At 46.7% G+C, this 19,726-nt stretch overlaps 1 protein-coding gene across 4 annotated transcripts in view; it reads right to left on the bottom strand.

Annotated features, from left to right (window-relative positions):
• Positions 1-1,042: 1,042 nt before the first annotated feature.
• adamts6 (ADAM metallopeptidase with thrombospondin type 1 motif, 6) overlaps positions 1,043-19,726 on the bottom strand; it is a 34,940-nt gene continuing 16,256 nt past the window's right edge. For 3 of the 4 annotated variants that reach the window (XM_086135715.1, XM_086135714.1, XM_086135716.1), the window contains 15 exons: positions 17,880-18,021; positions 16,160-16,267; positions 13,092-13,237; positions 11,930-11,993; positions 10,708-10,810; positions 10,218-10,351; positions 9,919-10,042; positions 9,506-9,586; positions 7,279-7,442; positions 7,064-7,202; positions 6,140-6,269; positions 5,060-5,264; positions 4,337-4,513; positions 4,094-4,250; positions 1,043-2,685 (listed from right to left, as the gene is read on the bottom strand). In XM_086135715.1, coding sequence (XP_085991841.1) covers positions 2,576-2,685; positions 4,094-4,250; positions 4,337-4,513; positions 5,060-5,264; positions 6,140-6,269; positions 7,064-7,202; positions 7,279-7,442; positions 9,506-9,586; positions 9,919-10,042; positions 10,218-10,351; positions 10,708-10,810; positions 11,930-11,993; positions 13,092-13,237; positions 16,160-16,267; positions 17,880-18,021 — 1,984 coding nt within the window. In that variant the 3' untranslated portion in view covers positions 1,043-2,575. The remainder of the gene's footprint in view (positions 2,686-4,093; positions 4,251-4,336; positions 4,514-5,059; positions 5,265-6,139; positions 6,270-7,063; positions 7,203-7,278; positions 7,443-9,505; positions 9,587-9,918; positions 10,043-10,217; positions 10,352-10,707; positions 10,811-11,929; positions 11,994-13,091; positions 13,238-16,159; positions 16,268-17,879; positions 18,022-19,726) is intronic. The other variant, XM_086135717.1, reaches the window with a different exon arrangement.

Raw genomic sequence — 19,726 nt, 5'->3', positions numbered from 1 at the left:
AAAACGGCCTCAATAAAGGACGGGAAGCACTGTACTAATGAACTTCCACGGCGGGACCTAAATCACCAGCATCCTCCCTTATCGGCCTCGTTACTTTGTGTCTGTGCTTCAAAGTTCAGTCCACAGATTTTGTTTTGTCAGGAGAAAGTTCATCGCAACCTCTAATAAAGAAAGGGTGGGGGAGAGAGGAAGAAAACTTGAATTCTATCAGCTTTTTTTCCCCAGCGCTTGTCACCTTCAGCCCTGCAAGTTTTTGTTTTTTAATTTTGAGACTTCATTTTTGTGCTACCATGTAGAGTGCAGACCACCTCATGAAATAAGGATGGTGTTCTGAACATCATGACATTTCAAGTCAAGGACTGAGTTTTATAATTCAAGAAATAGGGGCTAAAGGTACTTCACAGTGTAGCTAACTAATAATTGGTCAGAAAATGTCTAAATGACTCCCACCTCTGGGAGGTGGAATCAGAGGAATAGCAGTGGGAAGCCAGGACCGGCGTGTGTGTGTGAAATTTAACACCCAACATTGCCTTCTTGTGCCCTGTTGTGTTGAAAGCCATTGTCGCTGTCCCACGAGTACTATATAGCTCACACCAGGCTGCGCGCGATTGCTCCATTGTGTGAAAGTGCACACAAATCAGGTCGCCGCGTCGGTGGGCTCTGTGTGAAAAGCGCCAGCGGCGAAATCCCGGCTCGCACGGTTGCATCTTCAGCCCCTATCACAGTGCCTTCTCCAACTGGCACGACATTAGTGTCGGCGTTGCTGGCATTTAAGCGCCACAAATACTCACACAGTTGTCTCTTTAAAAAAAAAAAAATGCTCATTTTATTGTATCTGACTTTTTGTTTTTAAAAATGTATCATTAGGACTGCATCGCTGTATTTATCCTAAAATGTCAAAGTCGCATGCAGTGAAAATAGAAGTAGCTGTGAGGCAATGCAATAAATTTGCATCTCATTTACATTTTGAGGAAGGGGGGGGATTTGTCACAATGTAACAACATCAACACTGAATATAAAATATACACGACTCATCACATGATCCTTTTCATTGTCTTTTTAGTATGTGAGCAATGTAACATTCAAATAGTTCACAGCAACGAGTACCTTTTTCTTTCTTTCTTTTTTTTTTTTTTTTTTAAAGTCTGAGCGCTTTGAATCCAAACACTCTCCCGCTGTCCTTTTTCCACATCTCTTGACGGCCTCCTTCAAGGAATAACGTTGATGTTTGCTACCAAAAAGTAGCAGCAGCAGCAACAACAATAAAGAATCCGATATGAAGTTTCGCTTTCCTGAGCCAGCAGTAATGGCTTGTTAGTGATGGGATGCAAATGTCCTGTCATTTTTTTTGTTTTGTTTTGTTTTTGCCATACAATACTCCAACAAATACATTCCCAGTGTGAGGTACAACAAACAACATGACAAGAACACGACCAGCATTTACCATGATTAGCACCACAAGCACCATATTGAACTTTTTTTTTTTTTTTTTGCGTTTTTGTTCTCATTGGCTGGAGGAACTGAAAACAGCCACAGATATTCAATATATGGGACACATATTCTGTGCCCCATCAAACCGGAAGGGAGGAAGCCCCCAATAAAACGAACAAACAAACAAACAAACCAAAAAAAAATCAAAGTTTCAGAATAATTGCGATAAAGTTTCATGATCTCTTTTTAAATGCCAATTTGTCGAGAGTATCGATCACAAGTCTTGCATGCAGATTTGCTGGCTGAATGTTAGCCAGCAGGGCACCCTTGTGGTCGGTGGTGGAGGGGGACAGAAAATGGCTGCGTTCAAATCAGCTGGTAGTGAGTGACTAAGGTACTGTAATGCCCTCACATGTGGGCAAGGGGAGCTATTTGGTATGGATGACTGCTTATGACAAAAGTAAATATTGATCCTTGACTAACACATTTTCATTAAATTACTCTTAATTTCTTGGTCATTTCCAAAATACAATATTGCTTTTTTTTTCATTTGTTTGGTGGCGTGCCTTGAGATTTTTTTCTAATGTAAAATATGTGCCTTGGCTTCGTAAAGATTGGGGAAACACTGCATGGCATTAGGTCAGGCTTTTGTTCGATGACACGTATTCACTTCCAAGATAGTAGGCTACAATGTGACTCTTGGATAATAAATACACAGTTACGCTGATGATCGAGGGCGGGGCTTGCTCTGCGCTGTCGTATATCCTTGGCTGTTCGGTATTTTACACCCAAAAAAAAAAAAAAAAAAGTGCAGCCAAGCCAAAGGTCTGCCCGTCGACAGCGTTTCTCGCCTGTCCATCCATCCGTCCTCTGTCAGCCAGGTGTCCAGCACTTTGGATCAAACAGCAACTCGGAGGAAGACGCCACAATGATACCGGGAATTATTATTATAATAAAATAACATCACCAACCGATCCTCCTCCGAGCTCCACTTCACAGAAGTGAACAGTTTTTGTGTCAGCTTGACGGCTGAGCAGTGGTTTGGCTCCGCGAAAGGTCGACTTCTCGTTTTGGGTGCTGCGGAGTCGTCGTCGGTGTTGGCACTCCTTTCCTGGCTCGCGGGCCTCCCATCTTTGCGTTGGGCTCAGTGGCCCTGACACGTCTTGCAGCACATCTGACGGAAGTAGGCCCGACTGCAGAACTTGAACTTGAGTACTAGTGGGCAGTAGGCCACTTTGTTGACATCTTTGCACTCTGCGCAGACAAAACGACAACGAGTCAGAACGTTGCAATTGCGGGACTGTCTGAATACAAATTGGAAGCGCTAGGTGATATTTGCGCCCTAGATTCTTGTGCAATTCAGTCATTTGGGCCGTATTTCTTGGTTGCATTGCTTCTAGGATGTGGATGTGGATGTTGGATTTATTTATTTTTGTGCACTCCGATTTCATACGAATCAGCTTTCAGACATATGACAATAACTTCATCCGGTTGTTTTGATGACTCACACTGATGGATAACGCGATACGTCACAACGCCGATATGTGTTCCACTTGTGGTGGTAATATGACTTTACACCGCATTTCCCCCAAAATATTGGTAACTACTGTAAGCGAGAACCGTACAATGCATCACTATAGCCAGTTGTACTGATAAGCGGTAATGATGCCATACTTTGTTAGGATAGTGCCGTCTGTCTATTAGTGTGGATGATGTAGCAAGAGAGACAACGCCATGTCTCAAAGTTGATATTTGTTGTATTGATAATATTGAGATTTGTTCCAGCTGCATCGGTAATGTCCCATAAGAGATAGCAAAACGCCACATCTGGTCTTGTTGTATCTCCAACATAGCGTACGACTTCACCCGTGAGCCGATTGAAACAGTCGAGGTCTAAAAATAACTTGAAGAACAGCCTGCCGCAGTGACTCACACGTAATTGTAATACTTATGCGGCGAAAACCTCCCTCGGGGAACACAGCAGCTCGCCTTGGATGCCGAGGCGAAGACCGAGAAGGATTCTGGCCCGCTCGGCTCTCCGGGCTCGCTGCCACGACTCGCACGCACACACCAAGCGCACCGCGGCTCCAAATGCCTTATCGTGATCCTAGTGTCTTCCCTTATTAGGTTCGGGCCCCCCACCTGGGCCGGGCCCAATGAGACCAGACGTTGCCTCACCGCCGTCCGTGAAACGACAATTAGCCCGCGGCTAATCCCATTAACCGGCCTGCTCACGTCGCTCACGTTTTCCATGCAAGCTCCACTGACCGTGTCGTACCACAAAAAATAATGATTGAAAAGTACAAGTGTAACACTGTAATGAAAGTCAAACAAAATAGAATCTGTTAAACTATAAATGCATTCATTTATGCTCTGTTTATTATTTAATTCAAATATTATAGGATAGGAAAAATATGAGATGAACAAATGAAAATCTGTTTACATATTATAAAAATAAACTAATTTAAAAATACAAATGTCTGAATTTAAAACACCGATTTCAGAACAAAAATGCAAAGTGTACTATTTTTTTAAAAAAAAATTCATTTTAGAAACGACACATCATTGTGTATTCCAGGATTATTATTATTTTTTGTGGTACAAATTTGAAAACCTACTTTTCCTTTTTATTTTCTCAACACGCATGACCTGGGCATCTTACCGTCGCCATTGGAGATGGGCGTGGCGTCGCACTTGCTCTCGCACTGCTGCATGGCGGCGGGCCGTAGGGCGTCGGCGCACTCGCCGGATGGCTGCCCCGTGTAGGATAGGCACTGCACTGTACGCATCTGCTGGCCCAGGCCGCACTGCGCTGAGCACTGAAAGAAGGGGGGGGGGGGAAAAGAAAAATTAAATAAACCACATGCGCGCACACACACACACACACACCCGTGCAGAAACGTACCTGCCCCCATTCGCCGGGGATCCAGCGCGCAGGAGGACAGCGGCCGATGCTGCAGCGAATTCGAACCGGCGGCTTGTTCTGGCTCGGACAGTGGGCGGGCGGGAAGGTTTTGCTCAGGTCGCTGCTCTTGCACAAGGCGATGCGATGCTTGAAGCCGGGCCCGCATTTGGGCGTACACTAAAAACACAACAAGTGCCGCAAATCGGTCTTCCTCCTCCATGTTTTTTTTTTCTTCAAAATTTCCATGCGGTATTACTTAGGTGTGTCATTTTTGGAATGTTTTTTTTTCCTACATCGTATGCATTGTATTTGGTTGATTTGCCCTTTTTCTACATTCGTTAGTACGGGCCTGTCCGACATGATTCAAAATATATTTTTTCACCATTGTTTTTACTTGTTTATCACCTGCTTTTTTTCCATCCTTATTTTTTCTGTTTTATACGCTATTCTTAATTTGTTGTTTTGGGTTTTTTCCTACATGATCTTTCGGCGTTGCATCTGCTTGTTTTTTTTCCTGCACAATTTATTTTGCGTAATTTACTTCACATGCTTTTAGATATTTTTTTTGCTTTTTGTTCTTAATCCGAGCATAGGAAAAAGCATGCACTTTCCCCCCCCAAATTTTGTAATTAGTCTCTTTTTTTTTTTCATTTGTGGATTGTTAATGCCAATTGAAAAGGGAAACCGGACTTGTTAGGACATGAGCTATGGCCGACAGTTTACCTCAGACCAGTCCAAAGTGACCCACTTAGGCGGGCAGGACTGGTTGTTACAGGCCTCTTGCTCAATGGGTCTGTGGGTGAGACAGTGAGTGTCCTCCAGGGTCTCCTCTTCGGCCGGCCCGATCTTCCTGACGCACAGGACCGTCCTGGTCCGTAGGCCGCCGTCGCACGTCTTACCACATTGGGACCAGTCCCCAATGAACCACCTGGTAGGGCGCAGCAATACAAAGACTCAATGCGAGGTCCGCGTTTGTCTGCGAGGGCCTTTGACCTGTTCACTGCAAATCATTGCATAATGAACACTGCGGGAAAAAAAACATCACGTTAAAAAAAAAAGAATAGGTAAAATAATGTGCAGGGGAATTAAAAAGAAAATTTTCAATAGTGTTTCCAATAATCATTTCCAATAATTGATTTGTTAACTAGCCATTAACTAGTCACCGGTGTTTTTTCAGTTCCTATTGTCAATGACCATATTTCTTTTCTCTAAAAAAAAAAAAAGCTACATTGCAGACGCAACTGTTGCTGCATAATTTGACTGTGTGACTGATATGACATCATCATCCACGCGCAATTGCCACATTCAAACATCTGCGCCAGCCCATAAAAGACCCGGCGAAGAGCATGTAGGGCGAGGAGTGCATCCAGGCGAGCAATACGCACGCTCTTAAGCACAGAAAAAACAAAAAAAACAAAGGTCTGCTGGCGTCACGCTTCGCACCACTTGGCTACCGTGTCGCCCCGCACCTGCGCGCACGCTGATGCCAAGAGCATCAAACGCAGGTGGTCGCTCTCCAGGCTGCATATTATTGCCGCCGGGTGAGCGCGGAAAGTTGTAAATCTGCTTGCTTTATTATTTTCCTCCACACACTTTTTTTAAGGGCAAAAGCCAACTGATATCACTTTTACGGAACGTTCCAGAGTTTATTTGAGGACAGGGTATTCAATTTTGGTTGTGATTCTGCTGTTTTCTTTTGGGGGGGGGGGGGTTCTTAAATATGGCAAATTTTCAACTGATGGTTCTGGAACCTATCCTGATACACGTGAAAACCGGTGAGTTTTCAGGCCCGTTTTGACATACTCAGGAGGGCAGGGCTCGCTATTGCAGTCCCGCTGCTTGTCCGGGGGCTTGCCGTCCGGGTCGCAGTAGCTGTTCTGGACCACCGAGTTGTCGTCCAGTCGCTTGCACACCACCTCCTGCTTCTGGGAGCCTGACGACGACGAAGGGTGGGGAAGACAGATGGATAGCTTTGAGGATAAGTGATATAGAATAGGTAATAAGTGGAAATACCGCAGAGAATACAAAATGGTACCTTAGTGACTATGGTGGACGGGTGGATTTAAAAAAAAATTCCCCATTTTGTATATTTGCAAACATGCGCAGTTAGAAACGGCGTCTGCATGTACCTGAAGTGCAGAAACGGTCTGCTTCCACCTTGATCAAACTCACCAAAATTGCATTACACCACCTGCGCCGCAACTTAGACATTGCAGGCTTTGGAATCCTGTTTGTTACATGTTGGGCAGATGTAGGGAGCCGGAGTTGCTGTTCCCTGGAGATAGCGCTTGTCCTTGTACTTCTAGTTCATTTGAAAGTGTACATACTTTTGCCTCTTCTGCTCTGGAATCCTTCGACAATCTCCGATGACGCGGTATTTTAAAAGGTTTGCGTTAGTCATTCCCGAGGCAGCGGCTGATGTTGCCGCGCAGCCGCAGACTGGAGCGTTTTTGACGTTGGCGTGGATGAGTGAACGAAGCGAGCTTGTCAGGTTTGGTTAGCGTTTTTATCTTTGAAATGGCAGAACAGGTGGGCCCAGTGTTACGGCTGCTGAGTGCAGGTACAAGGGGGGTGGGGGTCCTTGGTTTTCCAGGTTGCGTACTTAATACGCGGTCATGTTCCATGACACAATTTTCCACCGTGAACAAAGGACTCAACTATATTCAAATATTTAAACGGAGCAGACAATCAACTGATTGAAATCAAGATTGCAGAATGCCCACTTGCCTCCGGCGCATGTCGCTGAACACTCGGACCAGGGCAGGTGGTACCAGGAGAAGCCCACCTCGTTGTCGCCGCTTCCCGTGCGCTGAATAGGCACGTTGAACCTGTAGCGGATGCCCTGGTTTTGTTCCTGTAGGAGGATCTGTGACGGACGCGGAGAGAAAATTTGGTTTCCGCCGAGCCGCATAGTCACTGAACTGATTGGCTTAAAGTGTTACCATGACAATCAGGTTCTCCGTAGTTGCCCCGAGGGCCTCTAAAGACTCGGGTTCATCGGTGGGCCTCTTGTAGTGGAAGGTGGTGCCGGCGATGTCGAACTTTCTTGGCCAGTCGATGGTCCACGCGCCGTTGATGTAATAGTCGTCTCCCTCGGATTTCAAAGCTGGACGGAAAGGGCGAATAGGCCGGTCCTCAGAATGATGATCAAACTTTGAGAGCAGGCTACGACCACAGTAGATGGCTTACGAAAAGAACTTTCTCGCATGTCCGGACTTTTTGCTTCACCTTGTGTGCGTGAAGTATGCTACCAACAATTTTAACAGATTTTAAGAAGAAAAACAAAGCAGACTAACTCCTAGCCCTGCATCCCTGAACGTGGCCTAAAATGACTCGACAGTTGGGCATGCCGTCACTACTGACGGAAAGCTCATCAGTCCATCAATGAGGAATGACGAATGATTCCTGTTTTGATATGATATTGAGAGAGAGAGAGATCAGCATTATATTGTGTCGTGAGTTATCTAAGCTTTATCCACTACTGCTGCTATTGAATGTTTGAGTCAAAGAGATGACATTCCTGACCAGATATGACAAAAATGGCATTTCAGATTTGGACAAAATACTTTGTACGTTCCATCCCGCCAAGGCCAAGCCTAAAATGGCCATTTCAAACCACAATGTGAGACTTCCCGTTCAATTCCTAGCATGGGTCTTTCCATTTTTGCCTAGTTTTACTCAAGAAAGACTCGTCGACCAAATTTCATGTCGCTAACTCACCTCAGGGGCGCGCGCGTTAAATCCAAGACATGTCACCGGGCCAATCATTGGTGCTCTCTGACCTATGGAAGATTTGAGTACGGGAAAGCCCTTTAAAAGTCCTTTTATTTGCTGCGAGATAATCACGACGACCAAACCAAGCAATTTTGGAGAGGCCCGAGAACGAGAAGCAGATGTGCACGGTAGCTGAGGAGTCTACAGGTGGAGACAATCAGCGGGTGCGACGTCATCCACCGCGTTCGTCTTCAAGCCGTCCGACAAGCCTCTGTCCTCGCAGACAGACGCAGACACGCAATACGTATGGGAAAAGACTCCAGGTGAAAGGCGCCGCTAATCTGCTCAACGGCATCCCGCTTTGCGGTTGTCAAAACAAACTGCGCTCTCCGAACGCACGTGAAAGAATCCCAGCGTCACGTGTTTACGACTCGGACAGAAGCGCACATCTGGCACTGATTGTGAGTGCTGTTGTGTGTACAATTGGTTAAAATGTTTTCAAGCTCGTCACAGATTAGTCATAAATTGTTCCGAGGGAGAAAAATGAGCCAGGATGCGTTGCGAGTGCTGCGTAAGATCAACTTTGGTCAAGTTTCTTCTGCCAAAATGTGCTATTAAGCTACATTTCCAGGGGAAACTCCAGGGAAATTACAGGTCTTGGCATTGCTCATATACATGTATTTCATCGGAACCATTCCTTTCCAGGAAGTGCGGGTAAATTACCCCAGAACGGCTCCTGTAGTCTAAAAGGCATCACGGTGCTCCCAAAGGTGCTCATTCAGGGTTAAGTTCCCGCTGAAATGTGAAATGTGCATCAGAGGAAATTCTCGAGAAAATTCAGATCTTGGTACTTGGAACGTATACTGTATATATAATAATTGGAATGTTTGAGTTCCAGGAACTAAATGGACGCGGTTCTTTTGGGAGACGACAGTGTGTGTTTGAACCGTAGGAATTATGATCTAGTTTTGGTTTTGGGGATAGACGTGTAGCGTAATGCAATAGAATGTGGCGATGAACATATGTGGACTGTATATAATGTCTTTTTATGACTTGGCAGCCGGCGGCCGCGTCTCGCTCACTTCAAACTAGGATATGGGCGTGTGCCGTGGAGTTCTTTGCCGCATGGCCTGTGTCTTCGAACCGGAACGGCTCCATTGTAACTGCACGGCCCCCGAAAAAAGTATAATAGCAAAGCAACCACACAGAATAGAACCAGACTGTTTCAGTGGAGCGCCAGTACAATGGAAAAAGGGCTTTTGTATTTAAAAAGAAAAAAATAAATTACCTTGCTTGTAATTAAAGGAAGGAATGTGCTGGGGCCAATATTTTTCAAAAGAAAAGCGACCACATGATTGGACTGTGATCATTTTGTTCAGCGACTTTTACGCTCCATATTGTACAATCAGACGATCCCAGATGCAATGCAACCGTCGACAATGGATAACAACGTACCGATGTAGTTCTTGGATATGGTAACCTCTCGGATCTCGATGTGAACGGAACCTTTGGGGATATGGACCACCTCCATGTAGCCTGCAAGAGAAGTGCAGTGTGACTTTTTTTTTTTTTTTTAAATGAGTGGATGTATAGAATGGAGTTAAAATGAAAGGCCAAATGGTCCAAAAAAGGACAAAAAGGGGGGAGGACGCGTAACAGGTATTTTTAGATGCACACACTCAGCCCACCATTGAAGGACAAAGATGTTTGTCACTTCCAGACTACGTCACATCATGACGACTTTCTTGCGGGGCCAACTCATAACAGAAAATGTCTAGCAGATTCCACGTCGCTAACTTTAACCGCCTTTGCGGGTTCGCCATTTTTTAATTACAATGTACGTCTGTGTTTTTATTTTTTTATTTGACCTCCTCGGGGCAGAGAGTTGTTGAAGAGTCCCTCGGTGGCCTCGCAGGCGCTTCCGTCGCCGCCGCACACTCGGCATCGATCCTCCTTGGCGTCCGACGCCAGCACGTTGTCGCAGCCCACGTGCTGCAATGCAAGAAAATATTTATTGCACTCATATGTAGTCGTACGCAGAGGTGCGGTTGCAGACGCACAGAGTCGTCCTCTCGCTGGAGCTCTTCATGAGGGCGACCGCCTTGCACAATGGAAAAATAAACCCAATGCAGCTTTGTATCATGAAGCGATGAAGTAGCTTGCTCACCTTACACTCGCCGTTGATGCATATGTCCAGGGAGTCGGCCTGGCATCGCGTGCCATCGATGACAGCCGGAGAGCGCTCGGTGTAGAAGTTGTATCCCTCCGCCAGGCAGTTGAGGGCGCACGGCTTGACGCCCCCTGTGAAACAAGGCAACCTTATTACTATTACTAAGATCTTTCTGATGAGACGAAGATCTTCGATCGAGATGAGAATCTTCTCCTGGGACCAGAGGTGTCAAATCCAGGTCTCGAAAGTTAAAAACCCTGCTTGAGCCACAGGTGCTTTTACTCAACCGGCAGCCAAACGGCCTCCGGATTTGACACCCCTGCCCGAGACTTGAACCTTCTTTCTGCACTAAAATCTTCTATTAGGACCAGAATCTTATATCAGGACTGGAGCCTTCTCTAGGGACAAACACCTCTTTTAATGAGCACATCTCTCACTTGAGTTTTGGCTTGTCAAATGATATTTTCCATGATTTTATCGAACCCACCGCCGGTGTAAGGCTTCCAGTTGTAGTACTTCCCTCGGAAAGGCATGGCGTCAAAGTCGCCGCACTGCTTCTCCCGGAAATCACGGGATCCCGAAAGACAGGCCTACCACACATAAAAAGACAAAAGACATTTTTGTTATTGACAGATTTTTATCTGTAGCATTCATTCTTTCCACTTTTGATTCACAACATGAAAAATGAAACGGCAACTCATTACTGTAACAGAAGTTCCAAATACACATCGTCGGTCATGTGCGTGAAATAAAAAAGATACAGGTACAGAACAAATGACGCACAGATTATTCTTTGACAACCGACCACGCATGACCCGTCTTAACCTGTTTTGTAATCCGACGCCACTTTACCTGACGCCACCTTGCCCAGGAACACATCTAACTGGATTTGACGTGATGATGACCCAACTTGACTTGACGTTTACAATGCAGCCCCTTCGCTCCCTGACTGAACTCAGTAAGTGACAAATAAACAGCTCAAAGCAAGCACGCTGTGCGTCTTTTTGGATAACTATGTGACTGAGAATCTTTTTATTCATTTCCTCAAAGTGACGTGGCGCTAATGTATCCCATTTCTTGACAGTGAGGAGGTTAGAACAGGCGCTCATTTCTGGTTTTTAAAAGTAGGCTTTCATAAATTTAATTGTCAAAGATTTTTATACGGTTTGTCCATGTTTTGATCTATCGTGGGTGGGTCTCGACGTTATCCCCGGCTATAAATGGTGGGTCAGTGTAGTGTATTTTTTATTTTTTGCAAAGGGACAGGACTGACTCCAGCTCCAAATTCCTTGTGTAGTATTTGACATACTTGGCCAATAAAGATGATTCAGATTCTTGCATTGACAAGAAAAAAAAATCGGAGGTGGGGTGTCGACGCGTGGCCACGTTAAATATTTATCTGAAGTGTTGCTCCAAACCCCTCGGCCTGTTGCTTTTCACGCAGTAAAGTGCGAAGCTGTCGTCCGCTTGCGCTCCAAGGAAGTGTCATGAGCAATGTGTTTGTCGGGAATGATCCCACGCGGGAATACTGAATCATTGCCTTTTTTTTTTTTTTTTAATCTCTGTCTCACTGGACTTCCACCGAGACGGGAAGTCAGGAAGCTCTGCGTTGACCTTCAAAAGACCTTGCCCAGAAAGTGTAGCAAAGCCCCCTGCAGGCTTCGGGTTGCACAAGAAGGAGAAGGAGAAGAAGAAGAAGAGAAACTCACAGCAGTGTTACAGGACCTGTAGCGTTTCCTCTCCCCTAGGCAGTACTTTCCTCCTCCGGAAGGCCTGAGTGGGGACACAGGACACTTGAATGAGAGATGACATCATTTGTCGTCATGGCAACAACCTCAGCAAACACATGGCCTAGACAGAGTTGCATCTGTGCCGATCGCAGCGAACCCTCTCGAGCAACCCCGCAGCTTCCCGGGGCCTCCACAATCCCATCAAAGACAAAAGTCAGAAAAGAAGGACATACACAATAACTTGGGAATTTTTTTTCAGCTTCCAAGTTAGGGCCCTGCTGCACACCGAGCGACGCGTCCAAACGTGGCTGATCTGCACCATTGTCAAAGAAAAACGACAGTAGAGGACTTAGACCGCAAACGGTTGAGTAGCGCACATCTACTGACGTGCTGTAATGGACAAACTGCAACCCTGTATCACATTTAGAGGCTCTCATCTGATATATTTGACTGTGCTGTTATTTATATTCAACCACAAAACCATTGTGCGATTGTCAGGGGAAAAAAATGGGTGGGCACAAGCGAAACGGGCGAAAAGAAATAGAGAATGAAATGACGGCAAGGATCGATCTGTCCATTCACTGACTACAGCGACTGTGACTCTCCACACTTTGCTTTGTAGTCACAGTGGCGGCTGGTAGGGGCACCGCCATACCAAGCGTGGTCACCGCATCATGTTTCTTGAAGACAAAGATGAAATATTTCAATCAAAAAAATAGAAGTGTTTAGGAATCGGCGGCACAGCGGTCGACTGGTGAGCATAGGTTCGATTCCGGGTCAGCTTGCTGACATGGGCTGCTTGCTTCGCCTCGTGTTGACTTGGCGTGATGCTAATTTAATACAGAGAGTGAAAATGAGTAAGCTGGGTCTCACTCAGGCTTGGTACTCAAAAATGATTTTGTCGCGAAAGCTTCCGTGCGTTTTTGATCGGTCATTACATCTGCAATGTTGTCAAGCTGTCGGCCAGTCATTACTTGCTGCCACAGCTGAGAATCCCGCGTATGAGATAGCGATACGATCGTCTCCGGTTTTGTTTGGCGGCTCCTGCTCCACGCACACGTGCTGACGAGCGCACGCGTGTGTCGGCGGGCCCACGGGTGCGTGTGTGTTTGGCTTGCTGTGGCTTACTTTGCCTACTTACGCTGGGCTGTCACAGTGCCTCATGGATGAGGAGACGCCGCCACCGCACGTCCTGCTGCACTCCCCCCACATGGACCAGGGACCCCAGCCTCCGTCCTCGCTCTGCGGCCAGGTGCCGAACAACACACACTCGCCTTGGTAGCACCACTACGAGGAGCCGGGAGAGTACGATAAGCTAGCGGCAACTTATTACAAGCTGGGACAGCGCAAGTGTCAGTTTTACTGTTTTCCAAGCGTCCCGTCCAGGCTGTAAATTTGCTGCGGCATGAAATGTAGACTACACAGCGCTTGACTGATGACTTTTTTTTTCCCCTAAGCAACACGTGCGCGATCCTTCTTCAAGCCCTTTTAAACACACACAAACCCCCAATCGCGGCATTACTCTGCCCATAATTTCATTTACGCATTAGTCCACTTCTGCAGCCATCCTTGTAGGGCTTTTATGTCTGACTCAGCTCGCTTGTGTGTGTTGTTGTTTTTTTTTTTAAACCAATGTGTGTTTGTCACATGGGCAATTATTTCTCTCTTTGCTTGTCTTTCTGGAATTTGCTGAGTAAGCCAAAAGTTTTGTGGGTCAGGATGAAAGCATTGCAAATCCCAGGGACCTAGGTGCCTTGAGTTAAGAGCGACACGACTTGCACGTTCTTTGGGATATGAGCCGTCGTCGGGATGATTTGTGAGCCAAAGTTGGCGGTACGAGCGCTGTACCATAGCGGTGAACTCAACTGACTTCACAGTACTTTGGCAGACGGTGAACAATTCTTCAAAAAAAAAGGGGCTTCACGCTGTTTAATGCCTCTCCCGGGTGAAGTTTACTGTCAAGCTAAACATAAAACCTGGAGAATTTCAGTTTAGATATTTAAAACAAGCGCATAGCTTTGCCTCGTGGCAATCTCTTTAGCTTCGTGCTAAGAAACATTGCAAAACAACACAGATGGGATCACATATAGCATTGCTGTGTAATCTTTCAGCAACGGAGATTTGAACACGAACAAGTTGACGGACAACATAACAACAGTCACCGGCATATGTGCTTTATCCCCCCTGTGAAGACTTACTGAGCAAATGCGACTGTCAGCTTCATGTACTGTACGGACGTGTTAAGAGAATTTTGCAGAGGCAGTCAATTTCATTGTATTTCATTATTATTACATTTTTGTTCTCGCGGCACACTAAGTGGTTGGGAATCACTGGTGTGACCTAGATGACTTATCCCGGTCGTCATATCTTTTGTTTCCATCTGACCTGAAACCTTCTTCGTCCTACTTGCCAGCATTTTGGGTGTGGCGTGTACAGAAGCCCACTTAGTCAGCCGTTTTATCTAATGGGGAAGAGCTCTTTTGTTTCTTTGTGTCTTCTGTGACGATGGTTGCAAGGGGCGGCCTGGCGCCTCGGGAGGGTGCAAAGCTGCATGCTAAGCCTGTTGGGAGATCTGAACGGATCAGAGGCAGGTCTTTTGTTTCACCAACTGTGTCAGTGGGTTAAGAGCCCCGACCGAGCGTGAGCTTCAAGGTGAGCAGAGGTAGCAAAAGTACTTGCTTTCCATACTTAAGCAGAAGTACTCATATTAAAAAAAAGACTGGTGTAGAAGTACTGATTCAAGACCGTGTGAAGTAAATTCAGAGATTTGTTATACATGTTTGAAGATGATTGTTGAAAACATGGGGCACAGACTGAGAACTAAGTAGTACTCAATTAAAGTCCATATGAATTTGAGTGCCACCTTCTACATGAGCAGTTATCCGTCCACACCCCGCACGGGTCGCTTTGGAGAGCCTCGTTGTCACCAATAACACGTATGCCACGGTGAGAAAGCTGAACGGGCGAGTAGAGGCGTATTCCAGTACTGCTAAAGGTGCGTTCGAGCTACGTCGGGCCACTGTACTCCTTTCTTTCCCTGGCTTTGTGCCGCACATCCGCAGAGGCTCTGGAAAACGAGATTATGCTGCAGGCACGAGGTTTGCATTACACAACCACCTCCAGCAAGGTGAGAGCATACAAGAGGCTCAGTTCAGTGGGTCACTTTTTGTCCGTCTCCCCTCCGCTCATAGCCGCCCCCGCCCTCGCCATCCTTCCCCCCCCCCCTTCCCCTCTGCCCTCTCCTGTTGGCCGGGCCCCTCTTCATTACACGGCGGGTGAGAAACGGCTGACAGTCATGTTCCTTTGAAACTATCGCGGCCGGGGGGCAGACAGGCGACGGTGGGGTAGCGCTCCTAAAAAGTGCTCCAAAAGCGCTTCCAAAAGCCCCCCCGGCTCAACCTGGGGCCCCCTGTGTTGTCCAGGACCCTGTCCGTGGGCCCCAACCCTCAAAGGCTCCACTGAGCTAATGCTAATGGCCACTGACAGCTCGTGACACTCTCCCATTCTTCCCTTTTACCCTGCCAACCATCCGTCCACAATAACTGCCGTAATCCGCGTTAAAACTGTCTCTCCCTAACCTGGCTGCCATGGACAGGGCACCAGTGACGTAAAAGCTTGCCTCTCGAGTGTGCAGAGGTTGCAAAACTACTCACACTCTCTACTTAGGTAGCAGTACAGACCCCCTGCCCCCGGAGAAAAAACAACCCCCCCCCCCCCCCCCCCCATTGATCCAATAAACAAATGTTTGGGTTTCTTTTTTAAACCTGAGCATGTGGGCTTGTGAGGAAAAAGCAGGTCAGAAAATGGATGGATGGATGAACCACACATATTGTGGTTTACAACAATACCCAACCATATTTAGTATTTTATATGTACTGTACCTGTGGATGTAATAGCGAATGGTAATAATATATGTGAGTGGCGTACGTAGCGTGCTGCTTACATTAGAATGAATTGGATCGTAGTAACCTTTCCCTGACTGGCACTCCATCTTTTTATGGATTACAAAAAGTGACACGTTTCAACATTATTGTATGAGGAGCCTCACAAGGCAAAACAGACTCGCACAGTTATCGTCGCAATGAGCACTTACGCTAAATCGCCCAATGTACTTTTTTGCGATGGTCGGGTGCTATTCGGATTCAGAAGCATCGCACAATGTGTGTGTGGGGGGGGGGGCCAATAGGGCTGAAGAAGAAGCTGACTCACCCCTTTCTCGATGCTCCCCGTCTGGCACAGCGTTCCCTCTGCGGCAGGAATACTGTTCGTAACACAGCGGTTGCTTTTGCTAAGGCACCAGAGCTCTCTACACACTTCCTAGGAAAGAAGGCAAAAACAGTTGGTCAGAACACATGAACAAACATTCTGAAGGAGAAATCCCACGCAGGGAGGCCAGAGCCGGAACCCCAACCCTGCACCTCGGCATTGTGAGGCCGACGTGCTAACCAGTTGACCACCGTGCCGCCCGATACATAACATATATTGAGGGAGAAAAAAAATCTTGAAATGAATGACCCAGGAAACAATTTATGCTACGAACAGTCTTCTGGGGGGTAACTCACTGGTGACATGGGGAGTTTCTTTAATTCATTAGTCTGCAAAGAGGTAATTTGTGTTTGAATCTGGATGAATGTCGGTGCAAAAGGTCCTGGTTTTTCTCTATGTCTTGAGTCAGTCGTGACCAACGCTTGCTCACCTTGCCACCAAGCCCGATTGTGAGGTCAAGGAAGCACCGTTCTCAGCTGAGAGACAGGGCTCCCGGGTCGACAAGATGACTTGCTGGCCTCTCAAATATCTTGAGTCTCACTGACTGTCTGGACAAACACCACCGTGTTTATTCTCCACGCCTTTGCCGTCTCGAACATGAGGTCGATACCCAAAATTCACTTTGCCTGTTGAGATATTGAACCCCCAGGTCGCATCATAGTTTGGGAATCTCTGTTGTAAACTTGAAGTTTCTTGAATGAAAACACAGTTTATTTTGTTGTTCCCAAACCCATTTCCTGACAGAATTGGGGCATCCCTTTTGTCTGTACGTGATCGAGCAGAAAGTTTGGCTATTCCAGTTGCCATGAAAACCCCACCAGGTCTCCCTCCATGTTCCAACTTCAAAGGCTTTTACAGGACAATCATGCTCAGTTAGAAGAGCTGGTCCATGAAGAAGAGTTGTGATCTGGTGCGCAGACTCTGACCCGCCGGGTCAGTAAATATGCTAGAGGCCCCCCCTGCCTCCCCCCAGATTAAACAAAGCGGTAAACTACCCCTCTCTGGTTGCAGCCACTTCCCACTGCCAGCTGCTTTCAATAAGCAACTACGCCACTTGTGTCCGCTCTTGCGGCCGAAGATGAAAGGTCATCAACCCGGGCCCTCGCCAACGCCGATATGGGCCTGATGGATTTACATCGTCATCACAGCCCAACGTGGAACGTTGACTTCAATCTTTCGTCTCTTTGGAGGTGCTGACGGAAACCTCACAACCGACTCCGCTTGTCAGACCAGAATTAAACAGCCAACCCCCCCCAAAAAAAAATACCCTACCCTCTTCTCTCAAACAGGAAATATAAACCCGAAGAGCCTATTAGATCATTTCCCACAAGGACAGGCCGCCTGCGTGAGTCTAAATATGTGCAAGGGGGTTTGGGAAGAGAGGGGGGTGTCAAATGCGATAACCGCTAAGTGCTTTTCAAAAACTCTCCATGACTTTTCAAGGACTCGTTTGAAAAAACTTGTAAGACCATGCCCGAACGTTCCAGATGCGACGACGTCTCGATTGGCTGGTCATCCATCAACAGAGCGGAAAATTCAGGCAGACCGATTGGCTCACGCCCAAAGGCGTTGTTCGTGAATCCACTGCGCATATTTCTATAATAGACTCCTGCTCCGCACTTTTGAACATTGGGAAAAAAAAAAAATCTATACTCTTTCTTACCCCATATTTGCACTGGCGCGAGGAGGCACCGTACTGGAAGCGGCACTGTTCGTCGGCGTCGTACACCTGCCCCGGAGCCACTGTTGGGTACAGGAAGTCTTGTTTCAGAGGTTCATTGTCCAGACACGTCCCCCGACCTGAGCTGTCAAAAACACAAAGCTACAATAGGATTGTTTCTTGCACAAATGGACTTGGACCGTGTCAGTAGCCACCAGACCAAAAAAGGGCTGCAAACGTGATTGGGATGCAAACACAGGTGAACGCTGAGCTGAATTGCACAATTCACTCTGGACCCAGACGGATTTAGCACATGCAAACCCGAGATGGCTCGCAGTGGCTGCTTTTGCATCTTGAAATACCGAGGTACGGATGCAGCCCATTCCCACGCACTACGAGACGCCTTGAGTCAGACTCGCAGTTGCCGTCTTGCCCCAAAATATTTCCGTGACATACTTGTGTCGCCTCTTCCTTCGAACACCATTCCAATTCCATCACTTCAAACTTCATTTTCACACTTGCCGTGGTGAAAACCCTCAGCGCTACCTAAAGCGCGGAAAATAGGGCTGGCCGAAGGCGCCGGAAAATTAAAAGACTTGTTGTTGGATTTAACGCGCGTGTTTACTGCGGAGCAACTCGCTGAGCTTCTTCAACGAGGAGCTAACATTAGACAATTACCCAATTAGGATATAACGGACCTGGTGTATTTCATTTGGAAAAGCCTGTTTACTATAACAGCGTGTTCTTTCCAGCTGTGGCAGCTGTGGTGGAAGGCTCCCATCCCACCACAGGAAAAATGGGCGCGCTGACAACACAAATGCAGACGACAAGATGACTGAAGATAATTCGGGCCTCTTCCAAAAATGTCTTCTTCTTAAATAGTCCTACAACATGGAGACGGCTACGTTTCCCGACAGGGAATTTTCCACCTTTTTTTCACAGGTTGCTGTTTGGCGTGAAAGGCAATGAACCCGAAATGGGGCTTTAGTCTTGCCCACTATTTGCCTTCTTTTTCCAAGCTTGTTGAATTCACCCGGATTTCAGGGTCCTGTCCTGTCCCTTCAGGGACACTGTCACTATGTCTTTAGTTATTCTAACCGTCACGTTTTTCTGTCCTCTGCCCTTCAAGCATTGCATCAGCATTTAGCACTGGTCGTTAATTTATTGGTGAGATACAAAATGTCTTCTCCCTTTCTGGTCTAGTTCTACAACCTTGGTATATTCGGCTGGTGTGGGGGTTCTGTCCTGTCCTCTGTAACAGGATCGTCAGCGTGTGGCTGTTAATTAATTGGCAAAGAACAGAAAGTTTTGCTACTAGGTCCCGTACCGTTTCGTTCCGTTCCGTATCTGGATAATGTCAGTAGAGCTACACTGAACCTTCCAAACTTGTCCATTTTAAAAGTCAAACGTGGGCCTTGAGCACAAAAAAAGGTGCCAAGAGTACTTATGGCTCCATGGGCCCGATTCCTCTCGGGCGTTTCAACCATCCCAAGCGTTGCTTTCAGGTTGGCCGCAGTCGCGTAAACTCGACCTGAACTCTTCCACAGAGTGTGTTCATAAAGCATTTCTTAAAAAGCCAAACAAAGCCTTGCAAGAAAGTGAATGTAGGCCAACGTGATGGCCAAAGTTGTTTACTTGGCAGGGAGAGAAGCGGGTGTGCGATATCCAAAAGCTCTGTCTGGGGGAGGCTGGCTACGGCAGGGTAATTGGAGTTTACGGACAAAACCCTTTTGTTGGAAACACTAAGGCATAAAAAACGAAATTAAAGTTAAAAAAAAAAAACATGTCAAATGGGGTGTAACATAAGAGAAGACGTGCAGGGGTTCGGTTACCGGATTCCTTTGAGCACG

The sequence above is a fragment of the Hippocampus guttulatus genome, chromosome 17, assembly GCF_054856545.1.
Source record: "Hippocampus guttulatus isolate MCC_2025c chromosome 17, RoL_Hgut_1.0, whole genome shotgun sequence".
In the NCBI taxonomy this organism is placed as follows: domain Eukaryota; kingdom Metazoa; phylum Chordata; class Actinopteri; order Syngnathiformes; family Syngnathidae; genus Hippocampus; species Hippocampus guttulatus.
This window is presented reverse-complemented; position numbering and strand designations above follow the sequence as displayed.